We start from the raw sequence: 26,657 nt of genomic DNA on the forward strand, positions 1-26,657 counted from the left end.
CCGTGTCGCCGCCGTAGATGCCTCCTGACAGACAGCCGCATCTGAAGTTTCACTTGGTAGCAAAAACCCACCATAACAGACGGCTGGTGAGCTGCCTGATCCATGCCCCGAGGACACGCATGAAAACATGTGAGATTGACATGCATCAAGCAAGTCCTGTGTTTAAAATTATTAACCATAACTTACTTTTGTTTTGGCAGATAACCGGTCACAATTAAATCTACCTTTGTCTGGCATTGCGGCAACCAGTAAACAGAGATGCTGTCTCATAGCAACCACCGCTGGCTGGTTTCCGCAGATGTAAGGTTCAATATTGATTTGTTAAGACTTTGGTTGTTATTAAACACCTCTCTGACTTGTTCTAAACCTTTGGAATATTTCATCATTTCCCACAACATTTCAATTACGCTCATGACTGTAGAAACCTCCGAGTATGTAAACGAGCCCTTTCAAGAAGTGATTATATGGATGTAGAGATGAGTTGGGGGAAAGGTCAGATCTCACTTCCCAAAAATGACATTGATAAGCACTCTATTTACAAAAAAAAAGCCATCACATGTTGCCGAACATGCAGCTCCATTTCACAACCAGAACCCTGCCCTGCATTTCTGTGCTTTACTCGTGTGTATCAAGCTCCTTGAAGTCTTTTCAGATTTGCCCTGGCCAACAAGACTTCACCTCCACCTTCTACCTGCGGCACCCTCTGCTTCCATTTTTATCTGCTGGCCAAACAAACCCGTGGTAGCCAATTGTGGCGCAAATGGCTTTGTTTCCAGCCGAAGCAGCTTTGTGCAGGGGAGGGAATGAGGGAAGGTGGAATCTGGCATAGCCCATGTGACAACAGAATGGATTGTGTGTGCGGTCATTGCAGCCTTCAGGTCTACCTCTACTGAGTAAGCAGCAGGGTCATAGACTGCGACAGCTGCTTCTTCGCCATAGTCTGTCCATCCTTTCGACAGTTTGACCAACCATTTCTTTGTCCCTTCCTCCTGCAACAGGAAGCAGGGAAGGAAAGGCAGAAGGAAGGAATAAGGGAAGTATCTTCATGCTGCTTTTTAATCAATCTTTGCACCGTAGGGTTCAGACAGCAGGGCGTTTGATCGTACCTTGCTTATTTGTCACTTTGCAGGTGCAGGTTCAAACCTTTTCAAACCTGACACATTCACTACATTTACAAGCATAATCAAACACTCTCAAACGTCATATAAACACAATGATCAGGTTGAAATCTACAGAAATGGATATTGGTGTGCCCCACGAAACTCAAGATCTGGATTATTTGGCAGGAGAAACTATTTATTCAAGCATGTAAAAAGCCAATAAATAATCGTTGCATGCTTTTCCTCGCCTGGCACATTGTCCCTCTTCACCAATTTGAACAATGAGTAATTTAGTATGTAAATTTGGTGAGTGAAGGAATCAACACTAATACATTTATGGTAATATTGTGTATGATTGTTTGTAGTTAAGGTTACTGTATGGTATTCTGGGGGCGATTCATTATGCTTCACAGAAAGAATCCATCTACATAGCATAGATAATAGTTACACAGATTCTCCCAAATATGTTATTATGCACACAACAACAAATACAATGCTAATGGAGGGGAAAATGACTGTGTGCAGTGTCAAAGCACAGTGGCAGAGGAATCCAGCTGGAAAAAATTTAAACCAGCTCCACCAACTTTTGATTTAACCATCGAAACCAACAGAAGGTTAGAAACGTTGCTGGTATGAAGAACATTTTTCAATTAAAAACCTGTTCTTTAGCAATTCTGATGAAATCACACCATGCTGGAATGCCAATAGATCTGTATTCAAATCTCTGCCTAGTGAGAGACAAAGAGGAGGGAGAGAGAGAGGGTGAGAGAGAGGGTGAGAGAGAGAGAGAGAGAGAGAGAGAGAGAGAGAGAGAGAGAGAGAGAGAGAGAGAGAGAGAGTTTGCTGGATGTCAGGGATGTAGAACTTGTCTCCTGATGCTCACCCCAGGGTATCTGGGTATCGCAATGCCCTGCCAACCATCCTCAGAAACACACAGACACACAACTATCAGTATGCACAGACACTCATGCACACACAAAGCACTTTGCTCCGTATTCGGACTGATTCCAGCCAGCGTAGGACAGGGATATTATTCATCCCTGGAGGGTGTCGTGTCACTGCTGACAGGTAGACATAAATATTCCTCAACCCCTTCACTAAGGGTTAATGGCTGTCCATCAGCCAGCAATGAGACATACGGAGCAGCATGGGCCTGGTTTAGACACACACACACACACACACACACACACACACACACACACACACACACACACACACAGACTATGGGCACTTTCATTGGAATGGCAAGGTCAAAAAGGGAGATTGGAAAACCAGGGAATGACAAGAGGCCACGTGAGACCTGCAGAGACAAATAATCTTTCCTTCTACATGTTTACATTGGTGTGCACCCCCCCGCCCCACACACACACACATACAATATATGGACAAAGGTATTGGGACACCTACACATTACAAGGGCTTTTATCCCATCCCATTCCAAATCCATAGGCATTAATATGGAGTTGGTCCACCCTTTGCAGCTATAACAGCTTCCACTCTTCTGGGAAGGCGTTGTACATTATGGAGAGTGTCTGTGTGTGCCTATTAAGACCATTTGTAAGGTCAGACAGTGATGTTGGACGAGTGGACCTGGCTCGCAATCTCTGTTCTAGTTCATCCCAATGGTGTTCAGGGGGGTTCAGGTCGGGGCTCTGTGCAGGTCAGGCAAGTTCTTCCACACCAAACTCACCTATCCATTCCTATATGGAACAGAAATGTCGCGCCGGAACAGAAAAGGGCTTTCTCAAAACTATTCCTCCAAAGTTGGAAGCATATCATTTTCCAAAATGTCTGAAACCGAAAAATTTCCCTTCACCGGAACTAAAAAACAGAAAGATAAACCAGCCCATAGCATGATCCCTCCTCCACCAAACTTTAAAGTCGGCACAAGGCTGTCAGGCAGGGAATGTTCTCCTGGCATTCGCCGAACCCAGACTCGTCGATCAAGATTGCCAGATAGGGAGCCGTGATTTGTTACTCCACAGAATACGTTTCCACTGCTCCAGAGTCCAGCGGCAGCGTGCTTTACACCACTCCATCGGAAGCTTGGTATTGTGCTCGGTGCTGTATAGTTTGCATGCTGCTGCTCAGCCATGCCATGACGTTTTTGTGCTGATGTTAATGCCAGCGGGGGCTTGGAACGCTGCAGCGATTGAGCGACCAGAGTGTTGGCAACTATAACGCACTATACGCCTCAAGCACTTGCCGACCCCCCTCTGTAACTTTACATTGTCTGCCACTTAATGGCTGAGTTGCTGTGGTTTGTTATTGCTTCCACTTCGCAATAATACCACTTAAGGTTGATTGTGGAGTATCTAGGACGGAAGACATTTCAGAAACCGACTTGCAACTGTGGCATCTTATTATAACACCATGCTTGGATTCAGTGAGCTCTTTAGAATGACAGTCTTTCACAAATGTTGGTAAGACTGCTTGGCTAAGGGGGACGGCAGTAGCTCAGTCCATAGGGGACTCAGCTGGGAACCGGAATGGTCGCCGGTCTGAGTCCCCGTATGGTCTGAAAAGGTGGACCGGCAGCTGGAGAGTTGCCACTTTGCCTCCAGGGCACTAGAGAGGTGCCCGTGATCTTATCTTATCTAAGTGCTTGATTTTATACTGTGGCAATGGGACTGAATGAAACACCTGGATTTAATGATTAAGAGGTGTGTCCTAATACTTTTGTCCATTTAGTGCATATATATATATATAAATCATTCTCGCCCCAAAAATCTGAAATGTATTATATTATATGCATGGTCCCATTTCCCGTATGGGATTACCATTTCTGCCCTGTCAGACAAAAAGCTCAACCTAAAAAGTTGCGTATGGTTCAGTGCTTTGCGGTGCTGTGCTGAACTCTGCTGAGAGCAAGAATTATTTTATTAAATCCAAGAAATGCATAATGGTTTGGCGAACAGCATACATAATCACCTGAGAGACCGGGTACAAGTAACCAGCAGCTGAATATAAAAGAGCCAACGCTTTCCGTTTTGTTCCTATTGCTGCGCGGCCAATCAAAATTAATTTATTCTAATGTATGCACACAGAAGGTCAATTATCCAAATGATTCCAGTTCAGATTGCACCTGATCTTGGGAGCCAATGAGCCGTTGAAAGGGCAGCTGGGTATGCTTTGCAAGGCAAATCATTGCCCAAACTTCTTTTTTTTGGTCACCTCCCTGCCATTTGCATGTCTAAATGTGTACGCCATCCGCTCAACTTTGGTTAAGTGCATTTTGCTAATGGGTAAACAACTTAGCGTATTAATCTGTGCAAGAGTAGCCAGCCCATAGAACAGGATACAGTAAAGGTGGTGTCTTGCTCGCAAAACAGATATGAGAAACGTTGCTTCATTACTATTGGAATAAATGTTTCTTAAGGATTTTATCAATTAAGAATTCAGTTTAAAAGTCAGTTCTGAGTGACACAGATGGGGAGGAAAGACGGTGAAAAAGTTTTGCTTAAGAGTTCAATCTGGCAAACAACCTCATTTCGCTGTAAAATGTAATTAGGATACGTTATACATATTCATAACATTTGCATGAGAAAATGAGTTGTGAACGCATCTTTGTGCAAACAGGATAATTGCTTTTTGTGACTTTGATAGGTGAGGCCACATTGTGTGCACACAGTTTTGTGATCTTACTTCTTCTTGACCCTGAAAGGTTTTCCTTCTTGCTATATTCCAAACCTTCAATTTTCACCTTTAAGTCTAATAAGGACTCTCGCAGCTACACAATGTAAGTGTTCTCTGAGACGAGCTGTGAACATTGCTTAGGGGCTTCTCAGAGCTGTGAGAGAATGCAACATTGGCCAATTAAGCGAGCGCGAGCGCTGGATGGCGGCGTCTGGGAGATGAAAGTCGGAGACTTTGCCATGTGAAATCTGATTCACATACACAACATTTACGGCCAACAACAGAGAAACTAAAGATGATGCTTGGTAGGGATTGTTAAGGAGATTAAACACAAAGGAATGGTTTTGGGGAGAAGAACTAGAGCAAAATAATTATCTCTGCAACTTGTTTAGCCCGAGAGGCAACATACAGGGCTGGAATAACCTCCAAGGGGTGTAAGTCTAATGAATGGGGGGTTATAATGATACGCCGTCCTCCTCTCTGCTGGCTCCTCCAAACTTCTATGTATAGAACCCTTTCAACCATCACAGCAATTTGTTTTTCATCCTAGCCGGTGACTGAATTATCACGGCCACTGAAAGGAGATGACTGTATTTCACGACGCCACTCAGCTCTGACTAAACAAGTAATTTCAAAATTGATAGACTACACATCTTGCATGACCTGCTCTCACTTTCTCGTGGGGTCTGGGTAAGCGGGTGCCTAATTGCCAAAAACACCTAAACCTGGTCGAAACAGATGGCCACAATCAGGTTTCAATTTTCAGAAAGCCAGACACGGATTCACACACTAATTGGGTGTGTTAGCTTGGCTTTCCCTGTTACGTTGTTGCTGCAGTGGGGAGCTGTTAAATTGAATCTTCTCCATCTTATCAAGACTCATCCAATGAAGGTGAGAAACAGTTGCCCTCTTATGCAAATGAGAAAAATCTTTAGGCTTTCAGGCGGAAAGGGGAGCCGACATTTGGCCCTGCAGACTTTTGATGGAGCTCTGGAAAACAGAGGAGCATATCAATTAGCCATTAGGGGTTTGCTCAGGTATTAGAGAGATCAGAGAAACCAATAAAAGCCCCAGGAGGGAAAAGAAGAGGCTGAGCAGAGACCTGATCGATGAAAGCCTCATCGAAGGGGCTTGCTCCATGTCTGGAAGGGCATAGAGCGAAGAAATAATGTGACCTTTGAACCCCTGGGGCAGGCTCAGGCCATTATCCTAATGGAGATCTAACTTTCAATAAATTAACTCTTCCTGACTTCTTATGGATGCTTGAGAGCTGCGCCTCATCAGACTGAGCTTCACATAGCTTGGCACACACACACACCAAGTGTCAAATCAAACTGCATAAGTGAAATATGAAAGTGTGCCAACAAGCTTAATACCACTGAGTTTATGCCCCTAGTTTTGGTTGAGATGATAGCTTTCATGTGTAAAAATACAAACCTATTCAGTGCGACACAGTTGTGACTCTGCTTCATGCAGACGTGTTGGTGCTTCCTAATGACATGGGCCATTACCTCAGCACTGTGTGGCGCCTGAATAGTTTTAAACTTGTGAATATCACACAAATGCAATTCTTACGGAAATGAAAGACATCTACATAACGTACAGTACAATGTTTCATGTATGAAAGAAGAAAATCACAGATCATAGCAGTATGTTACAGGAATTATAAAAAATAAAATAAATGCATCAAGGTAAAAATTCGGCGTTACTGTATGGCTGTAAAAGATTTATTGCTATTCTTTCTGCGTCTGGTTAAAGAGTGCAATTATTCCATCACAGTGTGTCTGCTTATTCACTTAATGCTGCGCATATTTGATTTGGGTAAAGGATGAATTGTTTGATTATAAAAACCTTTTTAGATGTAAATAAAAAGGTACCTCACTGAGACACAATTATCCACAATTATTTCCAAACTCATCATCCTCTACAGAAAAGAAAGCTGTAAAAGCAAATACACAGGAATAATTTGCGGTAACATTGCACTGCTTCAGCTGGAATGAGTCTGGAATAGATGCTCGATTGGTGCTTAACAACCTGTAAGTGATCTTTCACGCAACGCAGCCGATGAGAAAATGGCTGGCATGAGCAGAAGCAATAAAGTAATGATGAAGCTCATAAGGAACGTAGAGCAATTTAACAAACAATTGTACAACACAATTGGCAGCGGTCTGACGGGCAGGGTTACCAGGTTTGCAAACTGGCATAGATTCAAATATTCATAATTTCAGCAAGCACAAACTAATGTCCACAACGATCCACTCTACTGCTCCGTAGGACCTGGCCTAACCTTTTAAACCCACCGTCCAATCCGCTGGAGCCTAGCACAGCTTTCCTCGTCTATGTGTAAAGCGGCATGGAAACGGGCACATCACAAATTTGAATTTGCTCAGTTTGTTCCATAAACGATGTCAGACGTAAATACAATCAGAGTAAAATTCACGCCGGATAATACCAGAAGCAGTCTTTATTCACACTTATTCTGCCATCCGCTGTAATAAAATTCCAATTCATTTCTTTCCACTTCATAAAACCCACCTTCAGCACCTTTAAAATCACTGGTGTGTTCTCCACTCCTGATTTCAGTGAACCATTGACTGAGGTGCCACACTCTCGCCTGTCCCCATCTCTGCAGATAAACTCTCTTGGTTCCTTGAGAATAAACAGGAACACTCCCATCTTACCACTCGATCAACTCACTGTCCCATATAACAGTCAACCGCGGATGGCTTGGACGAGCCTGGGCCAGCGTGCGTGTGCTCGTGTGTGTGGCAGCAAGCGGAATAGAAGTCCTCTCCAGCAAGATGAGCTCCAGTGATTACAGGCTGAGACAGTTTTCTAATTATTCTGTCAAACATCAATCCTGTGGGCTGATGCAGGCCGTCCTGTGGCCTGATGGACAATGTAATCACAGCTAGACACCCCCCCACCCAAACACTCCACACATTTTACCACCCTTTCCCTCCCTCTCTCGCTCTACACTCATCCCCTCCTCTCAGCCTTCATTTCCCCATTCCATATCCCGTCAACTTTCAACCCGTCCTTCTCTCACTTCCTCTCTCTCCGTTGATGCTCTGCTTTCCTTTCTCGATCCCTAATTTCTTTTTCGGGATTTAACATTAACACAAGTGATACGGGAAGATGGAGACGCCTATAAAGTCTGCGAATGACAACATTAAGTCAAACATCAGATCTAAAAACCCTAAAACACAAGCATACACTCCAATTTATTGTTATCTAATCAGGTGTTTTCCCATCAAATCCTATGTGCAACGTAAAGATATATTTCGTATGTAAATATCAAAGTTACTGTCAATTTAGTGACCTAATCAGGCTAATCATTTGTTCATCCTGGCCATAGCTTCTTCAAATGCCATGTGTATACACCTCACCGAAATTAACAAGGCTCAAGTGAATGGAAACTCAAGGGGAAAAGCTATTTTGGGTAATTAAGCTGTTAAGACTTATCACTTAATTTTGTTTGCATGTTCTTCGGCGAATGTGTTAAATAACAATATCACATGATGCTCATGAATGAGCAAACAGATAACAAACACACAGCTTTTAAAACACCATATCAGTCATTAATGTGTGGCTGACTGTCTTATCATTTGTGACAGCAACATGACGCGTTCTCTCATTGGGAAGTTTCTCGGATCAGGTGAGAATCCTGTCAGACAAACAAGCAAAGACACTCCGGTACCAAGGGACTAGATTTTCTATAACTCAAATTAAAGCAACCTTCATAATCTGGGTTAAACCACTTCAGCCTGCAACTTCTCCCATGTGGTACAAGCTCTACTTAATTTGCTACAAAAACAAATTGCTATGCGTAGCCTGGTATGCTTATATATAAATATGGATGGTAAAGATATCAGGCCAATCTCAGCAAATGAGGCAGGATCTGCATGCTGAGAGGCACAACTCAAATCTCCATATTATCCCTCTGGTTGACTCTTCTAAAGGGACACCTTTGAAAATGTACAGTTTTTGCTGACCCAAACACCACTGGATGCCTTCACCAGGGGTCTGCAGTCCATCATGAAGAGCCACTGTCCTCATTAGTGATTGGTCCCCACTGTCTACTAAGGAGAGGTTACACAGCATGCTACCTGTGATACGATGATGTTCTGCCTCTCACACCTGCAGAAGATAGGCTTCCTGGGAGGTCAGAACATGTGTGAGGTTCACACTATCCTCACAGATGCTGACCAACTATGATTAGTTAGTACAGTGATGGGGACTGTATCCCTCTTCATCTTCCAAACAGCAGACACAGAATGCATTTAAAATATAACAACATGAGTCTAGTTTTGCCAAGCTGGTTAGATTAAATCTGATGAAGCTGTAGCACCCTGGTAATGAGGCAAAATACTTTCCAGGTACTAATATGACATGTGAGGGTCTGGAAATGGGGCTACCACACTGAAATCATTAGCCTTGTAAATGAAAGATTATATTCTTCTTCCTAATCAAATCAATTTGGACGGAAAGGAACCGTGGACTGTAGATGATACAAAACAGAAAGTATCAAAGCGCTATCAAACCTGAACCTCTTTTAAAAACATGTGCCCCAGTTCCATTACGGATGCATTACGCTGACAAAACGTTTTCATAGTGGTTGCACTAGTCCACAATTAATCCCGGGTGGCCATTTATCTTCAAATATTTATTGATAATGATGTGTCCTGTTATTATGTGTAATTGTCCTCAAAAGAGATTTCAGAGTAAAAGGCCTCAAGGTGGTTGCCTTGGCGACCAGAACTCTACAAAGTAAATGTTGTCATGTCACTGTGCGCATTGAAGAGGAAATTACAGATAAATTATAGATAATTTTGTAAGAATTTAGAGCTGGTATTAAGACGATCAGAAGGTGTAGATATTTCCCTACCATAGACCAGTTCAGCCGTTAGAAAGATGCAGAGAATAAACTCTATATGGGATAACATCTGAACATTTTCTGCTCACAAATTTCTCAAATATTATACTGCGCTTACCTGTGTGAGTATAAGAAACAACCCGTCTCCACTGACTTAAGTTGATTGGGTGGGATTTTGTGAATGTGGACTTTGGAAACGATCTTTGAACCAACGATTTCTTCTCCCAAAAACCAAGTCTCACACCTGAGTTTCCCCAGCGCAAAGCTCTTGTCCATCTCAACCCTCCTCTGGCGGTAGCAGATGTTGACTGAGATAATGGGCTGGTAGAGCCATGTTCTACATTTTCTCAGCCGTTTGGTGAACAAGGCAGACTCCTGCAGTCGCACTCATCCATGCCAGTCAGGACAGAGTAGCAGAGTACTACAAATTGAATTAGATCATACAAGGCAGATTTTCCAGACCAAATTCATGCCACTGGCTGTCACTCGTGCAGAACCCATTGAAAATAACATCTGGATGCTGGAACCATCCGCTGCATGCATGTAGATAAACTGTATACAACGACGGTAACAATCAATTCTCACTGTTCGAGATCACTGTCATCGCATTACAATCTGCAAGTACTGATACAGGTATGCCTTTTCTGTGCATGTGGGTGTTGTGCGTCTTCAAACAAACACCACTTTCTCTGCTGACCCTCAGCGCAGAAACAAAAAGCAAGAGGCAATTTCGTCGAACGTTTCATGTGAGCCTCATCGTCTTCCCATTAAGCTCGATTAAGAGGTGTGGGGATCAGACAAGAGGCTCGCATCAAATCAGGCCTGGAAAAGCCAATTACACTGACAATAATCTCTCTCCGTACTGCTGCCGGCGTGTCTCACCATACAAAGAAACAAATACCTGAAAAGGGTCATGCAGGAGGAGGGCAATTCAAGGGATGGGACTCTTCTAAGTATGTGTTAACAATATAATATAATGTGATATAATGTGATACAATATAATCTAATATATAAAATGTCTGTCTTTCTTATACTGGCAAACTTAAATCCTTTCATCAGGACTCTGGCAGTGCTGCAGCACCACTCAGTGGACTGTCTTAACTATAGTCTTTAATTCTGGGAACCTGGAAGTCCCCTTAACCATTTGCCTGGTACTGGGCTCCACTCTGACTTTAGTGGTTAGGAATCTGTTATTTTGCAGACTGGGTGTTTGTAATGAAGCATGTCACCAAAACCGCTGCCATTGCAACAACCATGCTGGTAGTCTAATGGGGGTGGACAGTGAAAATGAGCTGAAGGAGAGGAACGGGTGTCTCAACCCGTGACATTACGCTTGAACCCATGAGGCGGCAACAAGACAAAGGGCAGTCGGTCACAAGAGCTGGACCTGACAAAAACCAGAAGGTTAATGAGAGTTGTTTGGAGCCGAGGGCAGTGTTGGAACAAACGGCAACCTTTGTGATCCTGGACAAAAGCATTTATCTAAAAATAACTGTGCAAACAAATGGATGCATGTAAGACGCTGAGATACCTGCCATGTGGAAAACAGAATCACAGGATCCAGTCACAAAAATAGAATTAAAAGAAGAAAACAAACAGCAAAAACAATAAAACAAACAGTTTTACCAGCAGTGGTGTCATTATTGTGAATATAAACCTAATCCAATCAAATGTGACCACATTAATCACTTAAGGGAACACATTTTCATTGAATTACAATTTAAAAGTTCATTGTACCTCCAGGACACCAATATAATTTTCCTATTTCATTTACCATTGTGATTACCACTGCTGGTCATAGGTTTTAAGCCAATGCAATTGACTGTAAGGTTTTGATTAATAAGCACCACTGAGTTCACACTCTAGTTTTGTATTTAACATATGGATACCCAAACTATTTTGCTATGCTATGTACATAGGTGCTTCGTGGTAAGGTTATCTTTAATTTAAGGCATGGTCCATGTCTTCCTGACTTTTATATCTGAAGTTATAACCACAACACTGATCTACTTCTCAGTGATCTTGTAGCATTAGCATACACTACACGAGCTGACAGCCACAGCTAAGAGCAGTGATACTTTGCCAGGTTGTTGGAACATTTCTCAACATGTTTCAAGAAATCTTATCCATTTATTTGTGTAGCAGATCAGCTGCTGCCCTGTTAGCAGATATCCCTTAAATGATGCAAAGAAGTGGGCCCAAACCAGATGCTGAGCTGATCATTTGGCATATGAGTTCCACACCAAAGAGCATCTATGAAGCAAGCTGGTGTCTGTTTTAAGGTAGAGTAAAATGCAAATGTTTTGTCAACCTTAATGTAGAGTTTCACCACTCTCAAAATCCCAATTTAACCCCTGGCCAAAAATGCACATGCATTCTAAAAAAACACAGTTTTTGATTTTTGCAGGCACAAATTAAGCAGTTAATGATGTGAGTTACTCTATGACCAGCTCCCAACCAAACAAGGATGGAATTTTTTCTTTTTTACTGTTTTAGCTTCTTGTCAGTTTGTGGGTCATCATTTTGTGCTCAGCTAATTAACTTACAGCACCATCCAACAGCCCCTGCTGCAATTAACTTGTGTTTCAATGACACAAGCATTTACCTCGACAAGGAACTTCAAAAATATCATCCAAATTAATGGCCCACGAGGACAGGAAAGGGCACAGAGTTAGTGGTGTTAGCGCACGGCTCAGAGAGCATGAATGATCTCATCACCTGGGTTTCTGAGTGGCCCCACATAAACCCCCAGCATGTGTCGACAAAAGCAGCAGGGGAGCGTGAAATGAGGCAGGACTGGCAGCCGTAGCACTGGCGCAGTGTCTCGCGGCACAGGACAGAGCGGCATTCCCTCAAGCCTCGGCAAAGGCAACGATGGAGAGATGGAGAAATGAAATGATGGAAAAGGGATGGAGTGATAGCAGCAGATGGTTTGGAGGGAAGACGTTTCTAAAATTGTGCAGGGTATAAAAATAAGCAGTTTGCACCAAGAACACAGGCTGTAAATTACATGCCAAGGATAAATAATGTGAGGCATTACCACGAGTCACTGATCCATGACAATGTTTAAACCATGTGTGAAGTGTAAACAGCAAGACCTCTGCTTTCATGCTGAGAATGTTATGCGACAAAGGTGCTGTGCTGTAGAATAGAGAGAAGCTGCCAAGACAATTGTTTAAGTTCATTTGTATTTAAGGTCTGAATGTCTCATGGTTACAGTCTGTGGCCTTAGTTACATGAAAACACAAGTGAGAGTCATAATTATTCACATATTCAGCTCTACTAAAAGACACATTTATATCTTCTCCATCATTGTGTGATGACATAGAAACATCACCTGCTGGTATTCAGGTACACAAGAATAAATGAAGCCCTTCTGTTCTATGCCCTTCCTCTCAGTGACTTCACAAGGTCGCTCAATCACATGTTGCTTCCCTCCCTAAGGCATCCGAAGGCCCTATCTGATCACTGGCTGCCTCCCCTGGCCCCACGGTGTGAACCAGGTGCTGCGATGACAAAACGCTGCTGGCAGCAATAAGAGAACGGCGAGAGCAGAGCTCAATTAGCCCAAGCTCCAATCCCAGATCCTCTATTGATTTGCCACAGATGAGGAATGGCAGACAGCAGAAAGCTCAATCAGACATGCCCATGGGACCTGTGTCTGTGTGTATGTGAGACAGGGAGAGAGAGAGAGAGCGAGCGTGTGTATAAGGATCAACAGGGATGAAGTGATGCAGAGACGACGTGCTGGGGTTGAGGTGAATACATCAGCAATCCATAGTCATTATGCTTACATGATGGTTAAGTAATAGTGGTGTGTATTGATGGTACGGTGGAAAATGACATGAGTGCTCAAAAACACGCGGTGCTGATGCTGCCCTAACTCGCCTGACAGGAAGAAGGAGACGGACAAGGCATTAGATCCCTGAAGGGCAAATCAATCTGACAAGTCATCAGCTCTGTGGTGCATCTCTGGACAATTCCTTACTTCCTCAAATTAACCTTCACACAGGAGATGAGAGAGCAAAATCTATGGTCTGACAACCTTATTTGTCCTTCGCTTACAGTATGAGCTTTCCTTCACATTAGTGATGTGTGCATACATTATTGTTTGGATGGCGAACAGCAAGAATACATTTAAAAAGTTATGACCCTGTTTTAACAAAACTTGGTGGAGGAGTTGGGCATGGCCCGGAAACTATTACTTCAATTTCCATTTTTATCCCATTACGGACTAACAATGAATGCAATTTGGACCGGATTCAGATACTTTTGAATGCTACTGTTTCTCATTAAGTCCTATTATTATTATTATTATTTCTTTCCGTTTAGCACAGTATATTATTAGAACGAGACAAGTTTGGTCAGGGGTTGTTTGGCTTTGGCAGATGTGTTGGAACTTGCATACTTTAAAGTTTTATAGCAGCATGTTGGACCGGTGCTTCACACTGTTACATCCCAGCAAGTAAGTCCTGGGTTAGAGTACCGTGCCGCAGCAATAAGTGGAGGCTGCAGACATGGCGACCGATGGCTGCCCACAGCTGCTGATAATTAGCATATGATGAATGCAGATGCTGAATTCCTCTACATCTTATCCCAACTGCATGTTATCATTAAGGATTGTACGATATGTGGGTCAGTGGTGAGAGAGAGGCACAAAAAGTGAGTGAGTGCTTGTGAAGCTTCATGACTCCTGCCTCTCATTACACATGCAGTGTGCACACCGACCACCTTATCTCAACTCAGTGTTGCAGAGGATGAGCAAGCACGGTGCATATTATTATGGAGAAGTTGTATTAAGAACAACAATAAATCAACAAGTTTATTAGATACACCTACTGTATAGGATCTGATGCAATTCAATACAGCAACCCCACAATATATCCTCTCTCAGTGAAGATTGAACTATTTTCTTGTGTGAAAAAAGACAAAATATAAGATTGTGATAGAGACAAAACTGTTCAATTCAAACTAGTCCGACACAACACAAACATACATTAAATTACAGGTACTAGATTCCACTAGATTGCACAGGTGTACCTAATAATGTGGCGACTCGGTCTATAAACACTGACAGTGAAACTATTGAGCACACATTTTATGTCACCATCTCTATTAATACGTGAAAATAAGCACATCACAATGTTAAAAAAAAAGAAGCATTAATAGCTCTTTCAGTTTGTGTTTGTTTACCAATCAGAACAGCTTCAACACCTGGCAAGGTAATGCAATACCACCATCACACCAAAACAACAACAAACTGCAGCCTGAAAAATTACCACTGAGTTGCATCACTAGCAAACACAGCCTCAACAAAACTTAGATCCAAACTATTTCCTGACACTTACTCCGAGTTCTTTGCTGCTTTGTCATTTGATCGCTCCTAAGAAATGCAATTTGCTTTAATTTGTAAACAAAAGTGTGTAAACTCTCACGATTCACAATAACAATTCGGTCACAAACATACATAATTGAAACCACACTGGGTTGCTAACAACATGAAACGTAAACCCACCCCCCCCACAAAGGATATGCAGCTCCATGAAAAGGCATCTGAGTCACATGTGAGAGAATTAAACAGAAAACTGAGTCCATAGTCAGACCCAGTTGGGAAATGAAACCATAGAAGACAAAGTGATGCACAGCATGGAGAAAAAGCTGTGATTTCTAAGGAATAACAATGTCAACAACAATAGACAAAGCATTAACTAGGGCAAACATGAATATTCACTAAGTCATTACAACGCTGTAAATAATACATATAAATAAAATGAACAAATGCTTATGAAATATTATAGAACTTGGAGTGCTATGGACTGCAAATCACTAGTTTACAGTTACGCTAATGCCAAAGAGAATTGTGAAACAGTTTTGCAGCATTATTTGATATTATTTCCATGTAAGAACACTCTAAACTTTAAATCACAACACAGAGCCATACATTAACACGCTTGAGAGGCACTCCATTTTGCTATCACATACACCTTGAATTTAAAATGCAGTCTATGTACCCAGATAAGGGATCTGAGTAATGACATACTGTTCAATGTTGCAGCTTACATTTATACTTTAAGGTATAGCATTAAAAATGCATTCCTGTTATCTGGGTTCTGCCTGCACTCTGAGTCTCAGCAGGCAGGTCATAGGAGTATGGAGTATTTGACACTAGCTACATGTATGTACTTCAACTTGTGCAGGTACACATTTACGGCAAGACCCTTAAGAGTATACAATACCAAGAGTGAGTGGAGTTAAAAAGAAGCAAGCTTGGCAATGTCTGTTCATTGTATCGTTTGGTTTTCATTCTGATCTCAATGCATTTATACTTTGACTTACACACCTTTTCTTATAAAGATAAAATGTCTGGCTATAGATCACATTTCAATGGAATGTGTACAGTAAAGGGAGCCATGAGAAAAGCCACATCAGTGTTTCTTTTTGGACCAATCTCTCTCACCCGCTCGATTAACATTTTGAAGAAATTACTAATTGTTGCGCCTGTAAACTTCTTTCTTGCTAAACAAATATAATATGTATATAAATCATTTTAAAACATTGCCTGTCATGTCTCACGAAAGCCAAAATGTGCTGTATCTCGTGTCCATCTGATACCCGGCCACCGGTTTGTTGTGATGCGTGAGTGACAATTGACTTTTTCTTGCCACTTTGAAAGGATGACAACAATTAATTCTATGCGAACACACACTCTCACACTCACACACTCCATGGTCAAAGAGCAAGAAAACAAATGTATTGAGCAGAGGAGTTTGTGCATGTGTTCCAATTACCTTTCATCAGGCTCACGGAGAATACATGTCAAGGACTAACTCAGAGTCAGCACACTCCGGGTTTAGCCTGCAGTAAAAGGTCCCCGTATTGCTGATATGATTTTAAATGCACTAGGGTGCACCAGATCCCATAATACATAAAAATCCATGTATTTGTCACTGAAGAAGGAATTTAATGCACTGTAAGCATACCTGCAGGAAAACCATTATATAAGAATGCGTCTCTTATAATGGTAAACCAATACAATGACCTGCAAAAACATAACTGAAAATAAATAAATACATCACCCTAAGAGTGCTGTCTAACTTTACACACACAAACCCCTACAGTCTGCCTGCTTTGAACAATGTTGCCTCTTTCCAAGCGTCTGGCCTCCATATAGCAGTCCCAGTGTGTTGACTAAACTAGGCACTGGTCCCTCAGTAGGCGCCCCCCTCTTTAGTACACGCGTAATGCTCTACGCGTTGGGAATAAACACCATTAACGCGGTAGTATGTTCGTCGCTCTCTCCTTTCCTCAGTGGCTTTGCGTTGCCTGTGTTTACGACACAGGGGAACGCTGGCTCCCATAGGTCCTCAGCTCCAGACGGAGGGTTGATTTCTTTCCTTTGTAACCCCCCCCCCCCCCAAGAGTGTGCAAAGCTTTAATGGACATGCAGTGCTGCATGTGCGTTTAATATTATTTGCATTGCTGCGAAGTGAGCGAATGAGGTGGGAGAATCACCGATGAAATGTTAGAACCTCAACCCTACAGACTTATGCAGATCTCCTCCTGAGAGCTTGGCCCATCTGTTTTGAACTACGGACACTGCTTCTCTTCGTCTCCAAATATGTTTAAAACCGGCCCCAACTGATTCGACACGGGTTCAGACATCTCCATGCAGGGATAAAAGAGGCAGTGGCCAATAGGATTTGACTAGGAGGCATTAAACCGAAGGGAGCGACTAGCAACTTAAATGTGATTTAGTTAGATGAAAGAGGAAGGAAGATGGGGAAGGAAAGACAATGATACAAGGGATAGAGACAAGAGGATAAAGGTAGCAGGAGAAACAGCAGGAAAGGCAGAAGGACGAGCAAGCAGGGATATTCAGATGGTTGCCAGCATCATACAGATACTGTGTATATCACAATATATAGTACAGTGGGGGCTAATAATACTGAGTATAGCTCTTGTGCAGAAAACAGAAGATGGAGCTGAAAAAGAAGTCAAGAACCATGTTTCCATGAAAAAACACGTGAAGGAACGGGCAGGGATCAGGGGTTACAAGGAGGAATGACGGTGAAGGAGGACCATAGGAGAGTTAAAGTACCTGGGCTGGCAATGTTGAGGGTCGTATGTGTATGGGCATTTAAGAGCTGAAACACCATAGGACACTCTTTCCCACACAAACACGGAATTCACACACACACCACACATGCACACAGGTGAGCTTCCAAATTGAGATCACACGTGTGCCGAAGGGGAGTTGATGTGTTTCAGGATCACCAGTGTGATTCACCTGAAACAGCACAGTCTCACATCAAGCTCTCACACACGCTACATGTAAACACACACACCAACAACAAGGCTCCAGGAAGTCTAGATGATAGAAATTACAGAAAGAAAGCCTGAAGCCATCAGAAAAGTGGATGTTGAATTGGTTAGGACATCCATTTTGCCATTTTCTTTAAAGAACAGGCACAAGGCAATAACAAGGTTATTTGGCTGCTGGTATTTGCTGCCTGCTGCTGCTTCGTGCCTACAGGTGATGTGAGGGAAAGTTCAATAAATGTTGTCATTCTGTCAACACACTGCTACCCGATGGCCAATACTCGGCTACAAAGAAAGTGGAGATATTTATTTTAGCATGGAAAATTCAGATATGGCCTATTTTACCAAACCGTGCTAAATTACTAACTGAAATGTCAGATGTTTAGTAATCACCCAGCATTACATATTTCTTTATGATCCATCTTCCCCCACAACCATTTGATGTTGCTTTCTTCTACACTCATTCAACACCACATACAAAAAAAAAAATCCCTCTTTGGTCCGTTTCCCCTCTGTTTTCTTACAGTGAATAGTAATATTTGAGGTAATGAATGCTGTGAAGATAGATACTCTTGAAGAGTTGAGCAAACAAGAAGAAGGGAAGCTTTGTCATCTCCAATCTCAGGATGCGTCTATGATATCCAGAGCCAGCGGACTCACATCACTTCCACTCTTCTCAACACAATGAGCATCAGACATCAAAGCAGAGCCGGAGCGAGAGAGAGAGAGAGAGAGAGATAGGGGGGGGGGGGAGAAGGATGGAGAGAGGGAGACAAAAGAGTAAAAGCATCAGAGGAAGAAAGACTGAAAGGAAAGACGGTCACAAAATACCTGTTTTTGTGGAAGCACAAGGCATCATTACAGGATATTTCGTGCTGTAATATCATGCTGCCTGAATGATGAATGCACTGCTGTCTGTTCCAAGCATAGTCAAAAGTCACCGTGGTCTAATAAAACGCACACATCCATATATGCAGCAGCACATTAATGGCCTCCCCTACAGGGCCACTGCAAGCAGCAGCAGCTACGGACTCATTTTATGCAGCATTGCAGTGCCATCGGAAATGAGCATCCTCATCGCGTCAAAGCCACCGTTTGAAAGAAGGCATACTGGTTGTAGAAATATAAAAACAACAACATTCCGCCTGGGAACATGGTGAACAGCGTCAAATTGGTTTGCATGCGGTTTTTGATGAACAGAAACTGATTTTTGCCATAAGGTATTAACAGTAAGTTTTTCCCTTGTCACTTACGTCTAGGCACAATTTTAATTTCACTTTCATATGTTCGAGGCTGGAGGCAATAATGTGTGGAGCAAAAAAATAAATAAAGGTAATGCAAATTGATATCTCTCTCTCTCTCTCATTGTGGGATAATTAACATTCCCTGCACAGATCAGAGCAGGTTTCCCAGCTCCCCTGGCTAAAATGCTAATGGTGTTTCCAAACCATTTTAATGTCAAATCTATTCTACCTTCTTCTCTGTTAGGGAGGAGCTCCATGTCCTTCTATTTCCATACCTGGCAACAGGAGGGGACAGGGAGCGAGCAGGGCTTTCTGCCTCATCTGGAGGTACGAATCGACCCAAAAACAGAAGGAAGGATGGAGGGGAAGAGGAGGAGGAGGGTGTGAGAGCTTTAGTCTATGAAGGAGTAATTGTGGGTGTTGGTGAATACAGACTTTGAAATGGCTTTGGTGATAATAGCCCCAGACGACAGGAATTAGTTTTCTCATCGATTTTGTTGTTATTTTTTTAGCCTCCACATTTCTGTTTACTACGCCCCCCCCCCTGCAGACAACTGAGGTGTATTCACCTAAGGAAACAGAATCTACACGCAGTGGGTATCTGAGGGAGCAATGCGTTCCCTGCTGGGGTGTTATGAAGAACATTTAGGAGGGTGTGGATCACTGATTTGTTTGCCTCATAAATATCTGGTAGAAGCTGGAGAAAAAACGCTCAATTTCCAGGTAGATGTAAATAGAAAATATATTTACACTACTCAAAAAATTAAAGGAACACTTAAATCATCCATTAGATGTTGATGCAGTAATTATTCAAGTTGAAAATCTTTACCGATGTACATAGTATAATTTGTTGAGAACAAAACGACAGAACAAAGGTCAATGGAAACCAAAATCATCAACCCATTGAGGGCTGGATTCAAAGTCACAACCAAAATCAAAGTAAAAGGTTTACATCACATGCTGATCCAACCTGCGTGAATTCCATGACTGCAATTCATTATGTGACTCAGCAGTTGTGTATGGACCCTGTGTGCACTCACATCTGGGCATGCTCCTGATAAGTCAGGAGCTGCCTACACACTCTGGCCACATAAGGCCGGGCATTGTCCTGCACCTGGAGGAACCTAGGGCCCATTGCATCATCATAAGGTCTGACAATCATTGAGAATTTCATCCTGCTACCTAACAGCAGTTAGAGTACCTTTGGGTATGAAATGGCGGTCTGCGCCACCCTCCAAGAATATGGCTCTCAAGACCAATACTGACCCCCCACCAAACTGGTCATGCTGGATGATGTTACAGGCAGCATAACGTTCACCACGGTGTCTACACACTCTTTCACGCCTGTGACATGTGCTCAGTGAAATCCTGCTCTCATCTGTGAAAAAAACAGGGCGCAAATGGCGGACCTGACTGATTCTGGTGTTCTCTGACAAACGCCTATTGAGTTGCACGGCGATGGGTGCAACTGGTCCTGCTGCCGGGTTGAAGCCCTTCTATGGCTCTGTCCAGCTCTCCTTGTGTAACAGCCTTTCTCCTGGTATCTCCTGCATGCTCTTGAGACTGTGCTGGGAGACACATCCATACATCCCAGAGGAGCTGGACCACCTGCGCAACCTTTTTGGGCTGCAGCTACCTCATGCTAGCAGTAGTGACACAAGACTAGAGAAGAATTAGTTAGGAAGGATAAGGAGAGGGCAATTGTCCATTGCCACTTCATGCAAAACCATTCCCGTTCGCCTCTTTATTGCATCTGTTGTCATTTTCATTTGCACCACAGCAGTAAAATTGATTTGAGTTGTGCTTTCTAAACGGACAGCTTGATTAATTTTTTGAGCAGTCTGTATAAAGAACAGAAGTTGTACCACAGGCAGTTAAATTCAACTATCCATAAGTAAATAATTACACCCACTTTGCAGGGTGCAGTTCATTTCCAACTCCAAATGTGTTTGTTAACAGTATTGAACCCCAATGTCTCTGGAAAATCTGCTCAGTCACAAACCTGTGGCATTGTCGGGCACTTCACAAATATGTGTTTGTTTCAGTGCAACATTTTTGAAATAGAATGTTTACTTACAAGTTAAAAGTTAACCACTGCAAATAAAGAGGGGAAAAAGCAGTGGGGATCCAGAAAAGGATCATGTTCTTTCATGTAGCCTAGGGTGACATCAGGGGTTGTGTTGGTGAAAAAACAAAAAGCTATGGCCGGCTGTAATGCTCTTTGCCGCCAGAGGAAAATGAAGTGGTAGAAAAAAATAGCAGATGAAAGTCTTCATCAAATGTATTCTGCAACCACAATTCAATCCATGTTCAGTAATTAGGAGCGAGTTCAGTGAAGGCATTAGCAGTGTTATGACTGTCAACATACAATCAGCCTTGCTTTATGATTCCAAGGCTCACAATGTTTAGTCTGGAGTCATTAGCTCTCTGAACACAAGAGAATCTCTTGTAAAACAGCTCAAGCTGTCACTTATCCCCAGCTTCAAGCCTTTTGAAGCTGCATTACATCGGCGTATGTGCATTCATTTTGATATGAATGTGCCTCTTTCTATTCATTTGGATGTGCATGTGTCTGTGGCTGTCCTTTCACATGTATCATGTCACATGTATCATTTCAAGGAGACTGCAACTTCTCTAACAAGTTTTTAAAAGACAACTTTTATTGTCAAGAATTGAACAGCAAATTATCACACCACCCCAACTGAAAATGGTGTTGTATAATCACACAGTCTGCTTCCCTGAGTGAAACATGGACACATGCCAAGGTGCTCCTCTGATGAGTGCTGTTGTCTCAGTGAAAAAGACACAACTGCGTAGATAACTGTGCTATGAGATGCGCTATGACAAGATGCATAACTAGGATATCAAAAGACACGTCACAACTATGTGATTTTTGAAACCACTTTGAAAACAAGAACCATTCAAGAACAAATAAATAAACGCACACCCACACATACTTTCAATTAAAAGTGGTTGTTCCTACCTTTGGGTCAGCAGTGAGGAGTTTAAAAGCCTCGTACACCTGCCTCTCTTGTACTCCTCCCCCCAGGTCCAGAAAGTTAGCTGGCTTTCCTCCGTGCAGGTCAATGATGTCACACGTGGCCATGGCCAAGCCGGCGCCATTCACTGCAAGAATTAATATTTTATCAGCATTGTTAGGGGAGCTCATTTCCTCTCAAGTGAAGTGAGTCAATTGAAAGTTAAATACACAAATGTACATGTTTCCTATATTTATCTTCTCATACAGCCTTGCTGTAGCACTGCTGTGCACACTAAGTGAAAATGGTCTGTTTTAGATACAGTGCTTCACTAAATAAGAATCACTCGTTTTCTTGCCTTATCGGCTCACTTTAACATCAAAATAAATTGAAATCTGTTGACAACTTTTTGAGATAAGCTGCCAGCTTTAAGTATTTATAATAAGGGCCAAAACAATAACCTCCTTGACTTTGGTTCTTTTAGGCATAGAGAAGTGATGGTGTTCAAGTTCTTCAAAAGGGATACTACTGACAAACCAAGGTAAGATGAAATGTTCTTTATTGCTGGATTCCTTTCTTTGTGCTCTTGAACTGTCAACCAAAGAAAATCAAATAGCTGACAAAAGTCACAGTGAAAAAGTAAAATCATTGGAACTCCTCCAATCGGGAACATTCAATACTTTGAGCCGAGCCACACAGGGAATTTGATTACAACTGAGCTCTTCACTTCAGAGAAAAAGAGCGTTGATTAAAAGAGGTTCTGCTACGCTTTTTTGTGGCCTGTGTCATCATTTAGCCCGCTGCCAGCACGGCCACCCTGCGGAGTTGTATGCGAGCCAAGCCCATGAAATGCCTTACCTCATTTGGCTTAACCAAGGCGAACTTGTGTCCTGGAAAGCGATGCGGCCGAGGTCTCAATAAAAGGAAAATTCACTTTAACAGCTGTCACTTTGGTTGCTCACAGAGCTCTCAAGGAAGCTGCAGGCTCTTAAAAGCTGTTGTTACTTTAAGAGACACTGGGAGCTGGGGATGCTCTGTGTGTGCGTGTGTGAGAGGGGTAGTTGCGCTAACAGACATCTAATGTGTTTATGAGGCTACAGGGTAAGAAATGAAAGCACCTGTTCATGCTGCTGTACACTGTAAAAGCTTTGATTTATGACGAGAGAGGGGGCCTTTAATGAGAATGCTAACAATCTGGCTCACTGGAGACTTTCTGGGCGGATTATAGCTAATTAGAACGCATTGGTTACAACAGCATTCCTTCTGGAGCCCTCAGAAAGCCGCTTGTAACGTGGGCTGGAGGAGAGCCCGGGCAGCCTTTACTTTGACAAAGTTTTAACAGTGTCCGGGCTTTTCACTTATGCCACTTTAGAGACATATTAAAGCCTGATGTCAGAAAGGGGGGGAGAGGGCTCACTTACAGGAGAACTCTTTTTTTTCTGCTGTGTGTTTGTGTGAAAGTTTCCTCGCTTACATACCGAAGCAGGCGATGTTTCCGTCCAGTCCGATATATTTGAGGTCCCACTTGGCCGCCGCCGTCTCTGTGGGGTCGCTCTCTGTCATGTCGTCCATGCCAAACACCGCCTTCTGACGGAACTCGGCGTTGTCATCAAAGTTGATTTTGGCATCAAAGCAAACCACTGGGGACAAGAGATGGGAAGACCGAGAGAAAAGACAAGAAAGACACAGAGTTGGGATTAAAAGGCAGCAAGAGAAGGCAGAGGGGATTAGGAGAGAGAACGGTAGGCATGAAACAGGAGCTAATTAACATATCTAAAATGCTAAATAAACTGAAGGTTGTCCCCCTCGGCCCGGTGGTCTTAATTGCTTCAAAAGGTGGCACCGTACGGAATGTGTTTTTGACGGTTTCTCTGAGGGGTACACCATTATAATAAATGGACACTGGCTTTTATACTTCAAAGAGGGCGCATTTCAAAGAGACCACACTCATCAGGCCACATGTTAAAATAACGAGCAGGAAATTCACCAAATTAGTCACAAGGCAGAACGTACTGATACGAACACGAGGCTATAGTTCTATATTACTTCGGTTTTAGATTTGTCTCTTCAATTAAATCAAAATAAGTCACACCAGAACATCAATTTGAGTAGGATGGTTGCGCCCTTATACTCATGACCTCACACAGTGTGATATATGGCACTATCACAGGTAAACAAGCAAAGCAAAGGACACAATACCAGAAACGTGGAAGCGCCTTTGGGAAGTAATACACAGAGAACTCTAAAGTAAACATGCATGTATAGGAAGACATAGTACACACAGCACTGGGGGGACTGAGCGGTAGACATATTTGCATATTGCATTGCATATTTGCTTACCCGCGACGCATTTCCTTTTATTTGCATCCATTTCTCATTGCAGTGAAAATAATGAATGAACTCATTGCTATCGCTGTAATATTAATTGTCAGGACTTAAAATAGGGACAAACGGCAAAGGATGACAAAAACAAAATTAATTATTATCTGTGATGAAATTCATAAACATTACTATAATCAGTAATGTTTGTGAACACAGAGGGGGAAACATTTTATTTCAATTAACTGAGATAAATACATTTTTCACGACAAGAGCACAGTCAGAAATTTATGAGCAAGAATTTTTAAATTTCCACGACATAGAGAAAAACGAACTCGGAGTGAACTGGAACAATAATTATCACACACAAGCATAGCGTGACATGGATTTAAAAAAGAACACAGACACAAATGGGCACACACAGTGGCAGATGGCATTTTCTATGACACAAGGTGCACTACCTTGTCCTTCGGGAGTCTCGCCGAGGGGATTGACTTCAACTTGAGTTGCGTCGACTTTCAGGAACAGTTCATAGAGCCTCTTAATCTGATCTGCGGCCTGCAAGTTCCACAGAGAACAGTAATTATGTGATAGTTCAGCTCTGAGTGGCCAGACCTGCTGAGGCCACAATCACCTCCACCTCCACCTCCTTTACATTGTGGGGGTAGTTTAATTAGCACTTATTTCATAATTACTTGACATGTGGCACAGGTCACTATGACAACCCAAAGCAAAGCTTACATAGTATACAGTATATGCACAATGAAAAAATATATCACTAAAATTCCACATACATACAGTAAAAAATACACAACGTAAAATAATGACAATGTATTAATCTTTGTTGTAACGTTAGTGGTAATGCTGATGTTTTCATTTTGCCTTTTTTCAGCAGGTAAGCTTGCTTTTGACAAAATGATGACAACTCTAGTTAATCAGAGCTCTAATCTAGCAAACACCAGAGAGATTAGTAATCCCACATTGAAAAGGAATCGCAAGGCAATGTCTCATTGCAGCCCCCACGTCTGGAGACTCTGTCTGCGTTAGTTGATATCTTGTTTCAGATTCATGTTGTCACAGAATCAATATTTATAAAAACACGTATCTTAAGGGAAACTGGCAAACATGACAACATGTTTGTACGGCATTATAAATTGGAGGTACATGTGAGCACAAGATAGAATCATATACTTTGTCTCTGCTTGCCGTTTAAAAATCAATATCAATTCAATATCCTGCAAAAAGGGTTATATAAAACAGGATGCAACGAGAGCGTCTCTGAAGCAAATTATCATTATTATGTGTTAAGACTAATCTGATTACTTACGCCACTGTGCCTCTGGAAAGGAAAACAAATTAGTGATATAATGCCAAGAGACAAATGGCTGCAAAATTAACTCTATGTATAACACAAACGCATTCTAAATGTGAACTTAATGTGTTCTTTCTGAATTCATTTTAATAAGTAATGAAGCCTAAATCTGCCCAGTAAAAATGCTTTTGCCACTGTCCTTACGAAACGATTCACTCACAGAAACACTGCTAAAAGCTGTACTGAAGAATGGCACTGTCAGTGATGTCAGGGCTCTAAGCCTTGTATGGGGTTGTGCGTCATGGAAAACTGTGCTATGTGTGTATGTGTTACCTCCTCTCTGCCTTGTAATTGTGAGGGCTTCATGTTCCCCATTACCTGTCTCTCCAGAGGGCCTTTGAAACCCAAATTGGCCGCCATGCGCAGTGCCTGGTCATCTTGCACCCCATCAAATATATCGATGACTTCCTGTGAGAGACAAAGAGAAAAAGAGAGGGACAAACGGTGAGGAGAGAGCAGGATGCTGGACTCTAATTAAATGTTCAGATGCTTTCAATTTAAATTGACATCACAATTCCATGCAAGCAAATTGCTGGGAATCAAGGGAAAAAAAAGTGAGGCAAACATGATGGCAAACAGGAAGCATTCATTCTGTATGTGTGTTTTTGTAGAAGAGGTTTGCTAACAGTCATTAAATGGTAGAAACCAGTCCTTGCTATACTAGTGTAGAACATATTTTAATGGGGATGTATGAAAAGAGTACTGTCAAAAGTGTGTGTGCTACACCTGTGACACAGCTGTGTGAAAGCTACCGAGCACCGGTGGACATAATGAATGATAGAAACCGCAGCTGGCACATAGGGAATCACAATA

The 26,657-nt window shown here is 42.4% G+C and overlaps 1 protein-coding gene across 1 annotated transcript in view; it reads right to left on the bottom strand.

The window, feature by feature from the left end:
* suclg2 (succinate-CoA ligase GDP-forming subunit beta) overlaps positions 1 to 26,657 on the bottom strand; it is an 81,917-nt gene that overhangs the window by 14,093 nt on the left and 41,167 nt on the right. Inside the window, exons 6-9 of the mRNA XM_076156650.1 lie at positions 26,163 to 26,252; positions 24,934 to 25,030; positions 23,632 to 23,793; positions 22,159 to 22,301 (exon numbers count right to left, since the gene is read on the bottom strand). Coding sequence (XP_076012765.1) covers positions 22,159 to 22,301; positions 23,632 to 23,793; positions 24,934 to 25,030; positions 26,163 to 26,252 — 492 coding nt within the window. The remainder of the gene's footprint in view (positions 1 to 22,158; positions 22,302 to 23,631; positions 23,794 to 24,933; positions 25,031 to 26,162; positions 26,253 to 26,657) is intronic.

This window comes from Genypterus blacodes, unplaced genomic scaffold, assembly GCF_046128005.1.
Source record: "Genypterus blacodes isolate CSIRO-AG114 ecotype Tasmania unplaced genomic scaffold, CSIRO-AGI_Gbla_v1 ptg000070l_1, whole genome shotgun sequence".
Lineage (NCBI taxonomy): Eukaryota > Metazoa > Chordata > Actinopteri > Ophidiiformes > Ophidiidae > Genypterus > Genypterus blacodes.